At 46.2% G+C, this 12,800-nt stretch overlaps 1 protein-coding gene across 2 annotated transcripts in view; it reads left to right on the forward strand.

Annotated features, from left to right (window-relative positions):
• RBKS (ribokinase) overlaps positions 1–12,800 on the forward strand; it is a 589,003-nt gene that overhangs the window by 237,365 nt on the left and 338,838 nt on the right. For both annotated transcript variants that reach the window (XM_069608728.1, XM_069608727.1), the window contains one exon: positions 1,390–1,453. In XM_069608728.1, coding sequence (XP_069464829.1) covers positions 1,390–1,453 — 64 coding nt within the window. The remainder of the gene's footprint in view (positions 1–1,389; positions 1,454–12,800) is intronic.

Consider the following 12,800-nt stretch of genomic DNA (forward strand, 5'->3'; position numbering starts at 1 on the left):
TCAGTTATCCAGTGCGGTGTCGCTTGGTTTTGCCTTCTTGGTCTCTTTCCTCTAGCCTGTGAAGCCTGCAGCTTGACTGTTACGGCGTTCATTGGTGGAGGGAGACCCGCAGTCAATATCCTTTTTCTCTCACTCAATGCTTTTTGGCGTGGTCACAGTGATCTCTGGATGTTGTGGTTCTGAAAAGACTGAACATGGACTCTGGATAGAATAGAGGGTGGAAGGCAAGATGGAAAAGACGGTGGTACCAATAGATTTACAGCGGAAGGCACGCTCAGAGTCGAGAGCTGGGTCCCACACCACCCTCACCCCACCTATGGGGTAGGATTTGGCTGTGGCATGCTGCCTGGGAGGCCGCCGACCCCAGGTTGGGAGGGGACCCTGCTTCCCCTTGACAAGGCCAACGCTGTGACCCTGCCACATAGCAGACCTGCTCCATTCAAAGATAAGCTAGAGGAATAGATGCTCACCCTTGTTATACACCTGGTCCTAGTGAAGTGCAGAGAGATTTACAATCTTGTACAAATCGAGATTCCTGAGATTTTATTCTCCTTCTTGTACAGTGTTTTTGGACCTATCTATCTATCGATCTATTAATCTTATCTATCTATCTAAAGCTGAAAATCTGTTTGTTTGTTCCTTATCGAATTCCACACGTTCCACCAATCGGCAGCAAATGTTGCATAGTTTCTTGTTGGCACCCTCTGGAGATTCCTGGCTACATGACATTTGGACACCCCACCGCTCTCCCTGGATTTCAGCCTCTTCACACATGAGAACGTTGCCTGAAATCGGTAAAGCATCAATGTGGTCGTAGAAGGGCCGGGGCAAAGCTCATTTTAAGCGTCTTGACACGTGGAACAAAACTCAAAGGTCCTCGAAAACCATGTTTCAAGGCCCTAGGATGCACCATTTCTGAGATATTTGCACCACAAAGCACTGCATAGCACTGCATCATGCCAGGGGGAGGTGAGAGGTGGGGAGAGCGCACAGAAGGTCCCAGTATGCTGCAGCACGCCAACTCTCGCCTCCCCTCCACGTCCGCTCCGGCCGATGTCAGCCAGCCACACGCTCCCATTCTCAGTGCAGTTTACTTCAGAGTGCAAAGCACATCAAGCGATAAGCGGCTCGAAACAGGGACCTACAGGATCATTGATTTTCAACAATTGATGAGTGTTATTATGTCTGTCTGCAGAACCTGTGCAGAGTACGGTTATCTTTTGCTAGTAAGGTATATTTGTCACTATTTATTTGTGGACCAACAGGGAATATTTGTTTTAGTACTTCTGAGTAACTACTAGGTATATTTCATGTTATGTTTAAAGTGCGTATTACTGAAGATGTTTTGTGTTCTAAGAACATTCTCTAAGGACTGTTGTCTTTTGACAGGTTGGGAAAGACTCCTTTGGCAGCGATTACTTTGAAAACTTCAAAAAGAACAATGTTTGTACAGGTAAGGTGATTTTTTGTCATTCTTCTTCTTGCCTGAATTGATCTTTTTCCTAGTGATAGTTATTGATCATGTTTTGAGCACCATGATGCCCGCGAGCAGGGAACAAAACTAGTCATTCTTTTTATATAGAGCCTGAATTTACTGACATGCAGTTTATTTATTTAAAAATGTGTTCAAGTGTAAAAGCAGATTTAAGCATCAGATTGACTTACATGGTGCCCATGATCATTAATTATTGAAATGGTGGGTTATTCTTTCCTGTCTCGATACAGCCGTCGGTGGCTCTGCTGAGAAAACCAGGTCACTGGTATTGTAGGCCATATACCAAAAGAGTAAACCCGGAGACCCTCACAAAGAGGGCTCACACTCCAGGGCTTAGACCTAGAAATGACCTTGTCCAAAAGGGCTGGATCATCTTACTTTTTCTAGCACCACTTGTAACTGCGACTTCTAACATACACAAACTTAAAACAACATATACTACTAGTTAGTCACTTCCCGTTAAGACAAACCAGTAACGGTGCAGCAGAATTGCTAGATGCATTTCATCCCCGTCACGCCAGTTGGCTATGCCATGTGTACCTATAGACGAAGACGAGATCTGTGCCCAGATTATCATATCTCGTTACAACAGGTCTTGAAAATCAGTAGATCTCACAAAGTGACTACAACAAGAGCAGCCCATGTGGAAGAAGCAATAAAGACCATATAGGTGTGAAATGCCCATGCAATACGAACTCGCCCAGCTGCACGACAGTGGGGGAGAGGAGGCGGGCAATCTAGATTTCACCCACCAAAGCCGCTGAAGTGGCACACACCAGATCTGACTTGTGCGCTGGACCACTAGCCCAACCACATGGTGATCCCGCAACTGGCCAAACCTGTGGAAGACGTGGAAAACCTATTTATTTTGCCAAAGTCTGCAGGGGGCTCTGGTCGACTCAGAACCAAACTAGCGCAGTACCAGTTAGCAGAGCAAGACCACATGGCATAGCAACAATCGCCAGAGAAGACCAGGTGTCAAGTCCTGCACTCGACACAGAAAGATATAGAGGATGTCTCCCAAAAAAAGGCAGGCTAGCGTGGTCACCCTTGCTGCTCTGTGACTGTGCTCACGGAACAGGAACTGGTGCTTTTAGACACTGTGGTATCCATGAATGTCATGGGACCGCCCAATTCAAGCTTCTTAACCCAGAACGAGATTGGCAACTCCCAAGATCCAGATTTTCGCCTACAGTGGTACCTCTGAACTCCCATTAGACAATGTTTTCCAGACACTAGTAAACCATGAAGGAAGGTCAGCGCCAGCAATGTTTTAGGTCACGCCATAAACCAAAGAAACACAATTAAGCTACAAAATGGCTAGCAGCTAGGATTAACCCATTTTGCTCTCTCTATCAGGAAGACATTGAGGGGCTTCTTCACACCTAAGGCAGAGGAATAGGGTGCACAATGGGACAGGAGTTTCACCGGGAACATAGACCCAAGAGAGCAGCGCGTGGCACTGCGTCACCACTGAATTCCATTCCTTACGAGACACAAAGTGGAGGCAGAAATCAAGAAACTGGAAGAAGCCAACATAAATGAGAGGCTGCGTGTCTGCATTCCATGTGGCCCAAAAGCCAAAACAGCCAGATGAAATACATATGTGAGGGTGCCCAATCATGCCATCCGGTGCGAGAGGGACCCCAAACCCTCACTACATCCTAGTTGACCTGCAGGTTTACAGAATATTTTCGACCATTGATCTAAAGTCTGAATATCATTAGATGCTAGTTCACAAAGAGTCCTGACAAATTACCACGTTCTCGCCGCAAGTAGGCTTCTTACCAGCCGCAACGGTGTTCCAAATCACCATATGGGGTGTGCTGGTGGGAATTACAGTGGTAATAAGCATCGGCAACAACATGCCGATATACTCTTCATCCGAAATACATCTTCTCTGCTTGCCAGTATGACAAAGAAGCTATGTTGGATCTGTTGCGGGTCGTATAGTGTCTTCACGGACATTCATGTTGGCCATCAAGATTGTATTGCTGGCATCAGTATAGAGGTCAACATACAGGAAGGCTAGCTGTCACCTTTAATGGCACACAACATTGCTTTATTGGTATACATGATTGATATCAGCATTCATTGATGAGAATGGGGAGCACATTCAGAAACCATGTACCCACACACTACTACCATGTCTGTAAGCTGCTGTGCTTTCCTTTTTCTTTGAGGGCTGTAACCTTCCCCATCTCCCCGCTGCTCTTGATGTCTTTTGTTGTGTGTATATAGGTGGAGGAAGATTGTTTGGTGTAATCTATTTCTTTGGGGCATTTAAGGAAGCGTTGAAGCCTGCACGAGAAGGCTCAATTGTGTGGTGGTTGACCATTGGCCTCTTTAGAGGTCCTCACCTTTTGCATCCGACAGGTGCATCTGTTGCACCTGTCAGATGGAACAACATGGACTAGCATTGAACTAGAAGAAATGCAAATTTATACAGCGAGGGATTGACTTCTTCTGGTTTCAGTTCCAGAAGAAGTTTCTGTCGAGAAAGGACAACACATCAAAATGACTGAAACAACATCCTCACCATCCGAGGTGCAAAGCTTCCTGGCCAGGGTGAACTACACTGGCACTTTCCAATTTAGCAACACTAATGGAGCCACTGTGGGCTCTCACAAAAAGAAAAGACTGTGCATGGGCATTGGGCCCGAAACAGATATTCACTTTTAATAGTACCAAAAATGCTCTAGTGGCAGACCATGATATGGCCTTCTTAAACAGGAACAGGCAATCTGAGATCACTGTGGACGCCAGTCCTGTGGGTTTAGATGCTTCCCCCCTACAGCTTGAGCAGGATGGTGCAAAGGAGCTGGTGGCATATGTAAGCAAGGTCTCACGGCCACGGAACAAGGTTATTCTCAAGTACAGCGGGAAGCGTTGGCAATTCAATGGGGCTGTCACCACTTCCATATATACATCTATGGGCACCCAATTACAGTAGTTACCAAACACAAGCCAGTCCTACCGATTACGCATGGCTCTGCACTATGTCCTTCATCGGACTCGAGAGATGGCTACTCCAACCCTGCAGAACTGCACTACAATTTTGAGTTGGCGCTGATAACCCCACGGTTACCTGTCACAACATCTGCCGTAAACCACGCCTCATCGAACCGGCAAAAGATGAGGGAATAGAGAACATGTATGAATGATAACAAGAACATCAATTCCCAAAACTATGTTCCTACAGGACACAAACCAAGCCATGGTTCACCATGATGGCACAGCAAAGTGGCAGAAGTTCTTAGGGGATCACAGCCGCAACATGGCCAAAGCCCAGGCATTCCTCAAAGGCCCATGGCGGATGAGAGCAGAGTTGTCAGTCGGCCCTGATGGTATAATACTCTCTGGTGATACCGCCGGACCCCATACCACAGGTTGTTCATCTGGCTCACGCCGGGCACCAAGGGGCGTGCAAGACTAAAATAAGGCTGAGGGAGAGGGTCTGGTTCAGGGACCTCGAAAAGTTAGTTGATGCATTCCTACCCAGCTGCACGTGGTGCTAAACAACTGCAGCAGGATCCCTCCACACCCACCAATAGCATCTCCAGAGAGAAGCACAAGCCAATGGTAGGCTCCAACCTTTGGTACTGTGTTGAACTCTGAGCACTTTCTGGTGGTCCTTGACCAATTTTCCCAGCACCCGGACCTGGAAGTAAAGTTCACATCGTCCTGTGCTGCAGAAGAGGTGATGCCCTCTTGCAAACATTTTTGTAACACATGGTATCCCTCTGTCTGTAAGATCTGACAAAGGGCCATTTTTCCACATTAAATAACAGGAATCATCCCTCTAGGTTGGGGACCAGAGGCTTATCTGATCAAGGTATTCCAGACACAAGCTCTGCCTCCCATTTGAGATAACCCAAAGGATGGTGACTGGACAGAAAGGATCCATGGTCACGGTGGAAGTGAAAGGCACATGCATTACGAGAAACGGTAGCTGGTTTCAAAAGTTACTATGCTTGGGCAAAGACAACACTGAAGAGGGTGACACCTGTCAAGAGCCTGGGGAGGTTGAGGTTGGCCACTGGGAAGCCATACCCGAGGCGCCCCCCGCAAGGGAACAAGACGACGACCCGGGTCAGAAGATGATGCAGAATGGAGACATGGCCGTATGACCGAGAGCTTATCTACCATTACCCCCAGGAATAATTGAAGAGATGCCCCAGTGAAATTAACAATGTTTTGGACTAAGTTTGCACTTCAATGGCTCACTCTATCGACTCGAGTCCAGTTTAAAACATTGGACCTGATCCATCGAGCTCTTCACAAACAAGGTTGTATCTCCCGTCAAGAGAACATTTCATTGTACAGTCCTTCTCGAGCACTATGCTCTTCTAATGAGCGATTGCTTAACGTTCCTCAGTATCGCTTTGTCTGTTGTTGTGGTTGGCCTTCTATATCGCAGGCTCCACGTTGTGGAATTTGCTCCTTTCCTTTTTAGGGGATATCTCAGTTTTCAAACTTTTCAAAGCTAAGTTAAAAACCTTTTTGCTTTGTTGATTTGGTAAGTTAGCTGAGCTAATCAAGACGCATTACAATAGTCCAGACTCCCGATAAGGGTGGCTGAAATAACAGCTGCATGATAGTTAAAAGGGATAGAACGAAGCACTTTCTTGAGCCGCTTAAGTTTAAAGACTCCGGTGCTACAGGTAGTACTAACCTGAGCAATTGGTGAAAGAGATTTTTGACAACCTGTGCAGGGACAGGAGTAGGACCAAGTGATGGTGGCCAAAAAACAGAGGTCCACTGTGGCTGAGATGGCGAAAAAGGGCCCACTATCAACACCTCTGTTTTCTCACCATTCAACTTTAGCCATGTTGGACTCATCCGGTCCCCAATGGCGTCCAGTCAAACAGCGGTATCTTCGTACGCCAGATGTATCATCTGCGTAGGTATAAACACGAACACCGTGGGAGTGCCTTTAAGGCAGGTGTGCCTACCTCAGGTGATGCCTTGAGAAAGCATGGGAGTTCCTGTGCGAAACGCTGATGGTGTGCGTTGGCACAAACGTCTGGCTAAATAAACATTTTGTGTGCATGCTGCATTGTCTGGCTCCAGGAGTTTGACATTCTTTTCATCTTGCTGCAAGCTCTGTGCATCTGCCGAGTCTGCTTCTTGACTCTTATTGTTTGCTCACAATTCTTTTCACGGTTAGTTGTGAGCCAATGTTTGTGCTCATAACCTGTGGCCAATGGGCGTTTAACAAAGTTGCATTTTCTTCTTCCTCAGAGCTAAATAAATACTACATTTACACAATTCTGCCCGAGGATGTATTGCATGTACCCCAATGTAAGTACCAGACATCTTGAAGGTGGAAGTTTGTGATAAATTGATTGAAACGGAAGAAGTTATTTTTTCAGGGGTTGTTGCTCAAGTGTAAAGTTTGACATTGGTCCAAGATCACATTTCGCCCTCAAGGGCCACCTACTACCTACTCTTTCAATGTCAGCAGAAACAACCTTCCACAACAGCTAGTAATTACATCTGTACTCCAACACAAACTATAAAAGGCTTGCAAGGTGTGACAGGATCATTTACATGGCCCTGTCAAGCCAGCGACTGTGGTACCACAGGGGTGATGTGGGGGAGTTGCTAGGGACCACTGCCTCAGCCTCAGTACCTATCAGCCTCTATCCTGGCCAGGTGGCTTGTTTTTCAGAACACACGAAGACCTGTGAACACGCCACCCCTGCGCAGCCAAGGCAACAAGACAAAGCTGCGGGAGACCAGAACCGCCACTCCCAAAATGCAAGTGGGCTCAATCGGGGAAGAACAGCCGGGGTTGTGACCAGAATTTCAATGATTGGGCTTCTCCCTCCCCTAGAAACCAATCCCAGAGGAACCTCGGGGAAATTGGGGGACAACAGCCAAAGGACTGTGACTGGAAGGAGACTTCAGGGCAGCAATGGATCTGGGAGCCCGCTTGGAGCTTGAGGTAAGTTGCAAGGGCTAGGCCTGGCATGGGAGCCCCAATTGATTTGCAAATTCCCTCTTTTCTAATGAAAAGTTAAAAAATAGCCATTGTCATGAGATTTTTTAGAGAATAGTATCACAAAGGGCAAAACATTTCAATGCTCCACAATAGAATTGAGACCGAGGTCCAGCACTGTGGTTTTTTCTGTACATTTTGATTTCCAGTGTTTACCATGTCAGTATCTTCTCCAGAGTCCCAGGTCAGCCACATGGCTTCAACCTTCTAAATGAAGCAAACTACATTGGTGCTTATGGTAGACATTTTGGTAGCCCTTTAGTCCCATCATAGTGGTCTACGCAAAATGACAGCCATCCAGTTGCATCAAAGCACAACACAAATAAAAATAATAGTATGCTCTGAGGTGATGGCAGGTATTTTAAATGTCGCACGCTATTGCACATAAGTGTTCCTGAAAACTATTGTTACAGGCATGTAACCTTTTATATGGCCATGGCCAAATAAAGAATGCCAATGTCTAGGGATCTAAAGATGCTATTGTTCGTCAACAAGAGGAGCTATACAGCCATCCCAGCTCTCCAGATCAAGGTTTAACTGGCTCAAAAGACACTATCGCGTATGGGATCAGTGGACTGTCCTGGAAAGTACTTGCACTGTGATTTAAATCAGGACCATTCCATCACTGCTTGCTCTTCTGACGAAGTCTCAACATTAGCACGGGTGTAGGTCAACAGAAGCATTTAGCACCAAAGTAGCCGACCACGCCCGCACTAATGAGTAAGTACTGTATACTTGTATAATTACAGGCACCTCTAAGAACACAGTGTAATGCATCTAATACCCTTTAATTAATATCATTTCTGAACGAAAACAAGGCGTTTAAGAATAAATGGGCCAGGAGCAACCTCCAAGGGAAGTTCATTGACCTACTTGGGAACGCTTATACCCGCAAGAGGGAAACAGATCTACTTAAAGGTTTGCTACCATGCATGTTGTCCTGGTTTCTTTGTTAGAGATTTCTTTAACAGAGCACCAGCGTGTTGCCTTGTAGAGTTAAGATTTAGTTAAACATCGGACTGGGCGGGAGTGACCGGGTGCAGACATCTTAGTCTGTTTTCTTCCAAATCTCTATTGTTTACCATCCCAAGCTACAAAACTGGGGTCAATGGAGGGCAGTTTAAAAGGTATGAAATAATTTGGGGGCTGCTGTTATCCGAGTCTAAAGGTTACTTCAAGACGATGGAACATGGTTGTGCTCTTGGAGGAATGGCTCTCTTGCTTTTTCAGATCTTGGTCTGTTGAGAGTCAAATTTAATCTAGAGATACAGGATAGCATCTGTGAGGCCTAGAGATGGAGAATACAATATCAGATCGTATTAGAGGGTCCAGCTGAAGTCACCCAGGGTTCTCTTATGAAGGAAGAGAACACCTTCTTACCCCCACCCCACATTTCTGTTCACCGTAAAAGATGAGGGAATGTAATAGTCTTCTGGTGGACAGGAATAGCATCTGATATTGGATGATGCTTCAATAGACTTCTTTACGGATGTGATTGTGATCACGAATGAAGAATTATCAGAGGGTTTATGGTGCTAGGGACTGATGCAAACCCTGGTAGACCTGGACATGCTTCCCCCGCTCCTCTCAGGCTTGCATCATTTTCTGGGGCTCTCTGCGTTAGGAGGACAATGACGGGCGAGAAACCATGACATAGCCAGACTTAAGACCCAAAACGGCACACAGGTGAAGACCACAAATGCAAGTCTTCTCAGACTACATCCCAAGGCACCGGTACAGCATCTCACCACGCACAAACTCACCCCAGCACGCCTCCATTTCTGGAAGAATTTGAAGGCCCATCTCTTGAAGGAAGAACACCTCATCTACCACAGGGAGCATAATTCCATCTGATCCATTTCCTCCTCCCCGCCTCTCCCTTGCCCTTGTTCACATTCTTGGATACTCCCGCAAGCAGCACACATTAATACATTGATCCCAGCTGAGACTCCAACCATGTGGATCACTCCACTGTTCAATTACAACACTTGCGCTTCACGGAACGCCAGCTGCAAACTATGAATGTGAGGTCAACACTCTTCATCATGCAACACTTAAGGTCTTTTCAAGACATAAACCACATGACAGCACTACACTTAAAGGGATAGTCACACATTGCAACCACGGCATGCTCATCTTCTACACTGCGTTGTGTGACCAAGACACAGGCCCCCATATCGCAGAGGGGACCTTTCTTGTCATGGGAGGAACAGGAGCGCTGCACAATTCCGGTCCTCCTGCAATATGATATGATATGATAGGTTATTTATAAAACGCTTAATACCCAGAGGTTTCTAAGCGCGGACCCAGGGATCGAACCTGTGTTGTTCAGTGTCGCCTTGCTTCCAAGGCGAACACGCTGCCCCTAAGCTATCCTCCTGTCAAAATATGAGTATCGGGCCCTGAGCACCTAGTGGGCGGGGAGAAGGGGAACTGCTGGTGGAAGCTGGCCGCGGTCCCTGCTGGGGCGGATGTGGATTCTGGGGTGAATCCCACAGATGGGCCTTACTAGGCCTGTCTTCTCAAATGATGTATGAAAAAGTCACAATTGGTAAAGAGTTGTGTTTGTAAAAACATAGACCTCTGTTTGCGCCGGATATGATCATTTGTGTAAGCCACTCTAGTAACATACACAGTGATCAGGATACAATCCCCTGTTTATTGCCCTCCAGCCCGTCCCTTTTATGAACACAGGATATGACCACCTATGCCTTGACAGCACCCTGATCTCACACGCTTGTGTGCATGGCCTGCATCATGCGTGTAGAATAGATTGCTCACAGCTTCACAGATGTGCTTTGTTAATTGGGGCATGTGTAACTCGTGACATTTTATGACCTTTTGCGTATTTTTGAAAATTGAAAAAAGTTGTCTGATTCAGGACCTTTTATTTTTTGTGCCATTCATCATACAAAATAACCTCATAGTTTATCGCCTGGGGGGGCACCTATGGCGTCTAGGGTGTTCCGTGGTTCCCCGGAGTGGGGGGGGGGTCCTACTGTAATTTACAAACGTTTTTGTTTTTCTTTTCCTGGAAGTGAAAGATGAACTTGATGGAATACATGCGTTTCTGACCATCTCTTGCACAAAAAAAATAGTGTTCCCAAAGATGCACAAGGCAGTGCACGCGCAGGTAAATTGCACAGAAAATAGGCATAGGGAGGACATCGTGCAAATTAGAAAAATTGGGCACAAAACCTTACAGTGCGGGAAAAAGCTGGATGTTGAGAGAAAGAAAAGAAAAAATTAGCAAACCGTGATTGTATTGTATTTCTTTATATAGCGCTCCAAGTCCTGGGGCATCTGGGCACATTTCTTGCAGTTACAAGTGTATAGTTTGCGCGATAGTGGTTTGAGCTGAAAAATAAAATTGGCAGTCCATCTCTAAGCAGAAGACATGCTGATGTGCTTGCCGGAAAGCCAGAACTGAACTACCAGCTCCTCCTTTCATCGGGACATGTTGGCATTATGAGTTGCCGCCCAGGTAAACTGCATATTAACCCATGCTTGCTATTCGGGGCTTGTTCTTTCAGACCTCAGGACTTTGGGACTGCTCAGTTCCCTTGGTTTTCTGCCAGTCTGGCACAGCTGATGTCACTTATCATCACATTTACAATCTTATGCATCACTGCCAAGTCCCATTAAGTGGTGGCTGGTGAGTTTCTTAATTGGAGAGGTATACAATTTCTTCATGAAAATGCATGATTCACTGCACATTAGGGAGGAGCCTGAACCACACAAGAGACCGGGTCACCCCTCAAGACATTATTTTTTTAAAATGGCCTAAAATGTATTTTACAGCACACTTTTTGTGAAAAATTGGGTGAAAGTCGCACAATTTGCAATTTGTTTTGTAGGGTAACGCTTGAAAAAATCAAATAAATGCCAATTGCCCAGCAGTGCAAAGGAGCATTTTCCAGATAATTTTTCTACGCATTTGAACGATGCCTTTGCCCAGAGTATATGCCAGTATCCTGTCTGTTTAAATAAAAATCATGATTACTGTGCTCATGTATGCCAGTATTCCCACATACGAACGGTCCTATTTGCTTTGGCCATGATGCAAGTAATAGTAGGAAGAAAACATGTTCGTACTAGCTCTGCCAATATATGCCATTGTCCCCATGTAAGAAGATACTCATCTTGGCTTTGCCCATAATGCCAGTAAAAAATTCCAGGCCACTTTAAGAAAACATGTACAGGCTAGCTGCACCAATTCAGGCCGGTATGGTCACAACAGAACATTCATTATGTTGGATTTGTCATAGCATGCCATGGTAAGAAAACATGTACATGCTGTCTGCACCAATAACACCCTGCCCCATATATGAACACTCATCATGTTGGCTTTGCCCATAATACCAGTTAAAATACCATGCCCACTGTAAGAAAACATGTACATCTTGCCTGCCGCACTGAACATCCTCTATTGCAGATAAGAACACTCATCATGGTGGCTTCTCACAATGCCGTTAAAATGGCATGCCACTGTCAGAAAACTTGGCCATTGTGGCTGTACAAATGCAGGCCAGTATGGCCACATATGAACACTCATCATGTTGACTATGCCCATATAATGCCAGTAAAAAATGGCATTACACTGTCAGGAAACATATGATGCCTGCACCAATGAGAACTCTACCGCCTCAATCGGAGGCCTGTTCTCGGCTGGCCCACAGGCACACACCGATGCAAAATACATGCAATCTCATTCACACATGCACTCATGCCACATAAAAACGAGCTCATTCAAACATGCATCTATACAACACACACTGTATTGACAAACGCACCCATGCATACATAAATACCTACAAACACATTTTTATTTTCTTACTGCCAGCTCTGGACTCCGGACTCTGGACTCTGCCACTGCCCCAGAACGCCTCCTAAGATGACCCCCTGGCTCTCGCTCAACACGAAAATACGAAACAGGGAGAGCTCACGAGTTCCTGCATTTGCACAGTGGATCTCGAGCGTCACCCTCTCGATGCCCCAGCCCTGATAATACATGGGGAGGTGCAGGACCACCCCTTGGCACCTTTGGCCCTACAGTGTTGGGGACGCAAACCCCTCCCCCCAGCCTTGCATTTCTGGGCATGCTCACTGTAGAACTGAAATTTCTGTGAAAGGGGAACCATGTTTCCCTACACACAAAAGCCAGCCCAATGACACATACGTGGGCTCCAGCCAGCAGCTGGGGCCGCGCTCAGTATTTTCACTGGGGTGGCTTTACTCCTCAATCATTGGGCAATCATTATGGGCAAGCTGCCCGCGATCAGCTCCAGGGCAAGTTCTCCT

This window comes from Ambystoma mexicanum, chromosome 4q, assembly GCF_040938575.1.
Source record: "Ambystoma mexicanum isolate Mex_15411 chromosome 4q, UKY_AmexF1_1, whole genome shotgun sequence".
Taxonomy (NCBI): Eukaryota; Metazoa; Chordata; class Amphibia; order Caudata; family Ambystomatidae; genus Ambystoma; species Ambystoma mexicanum.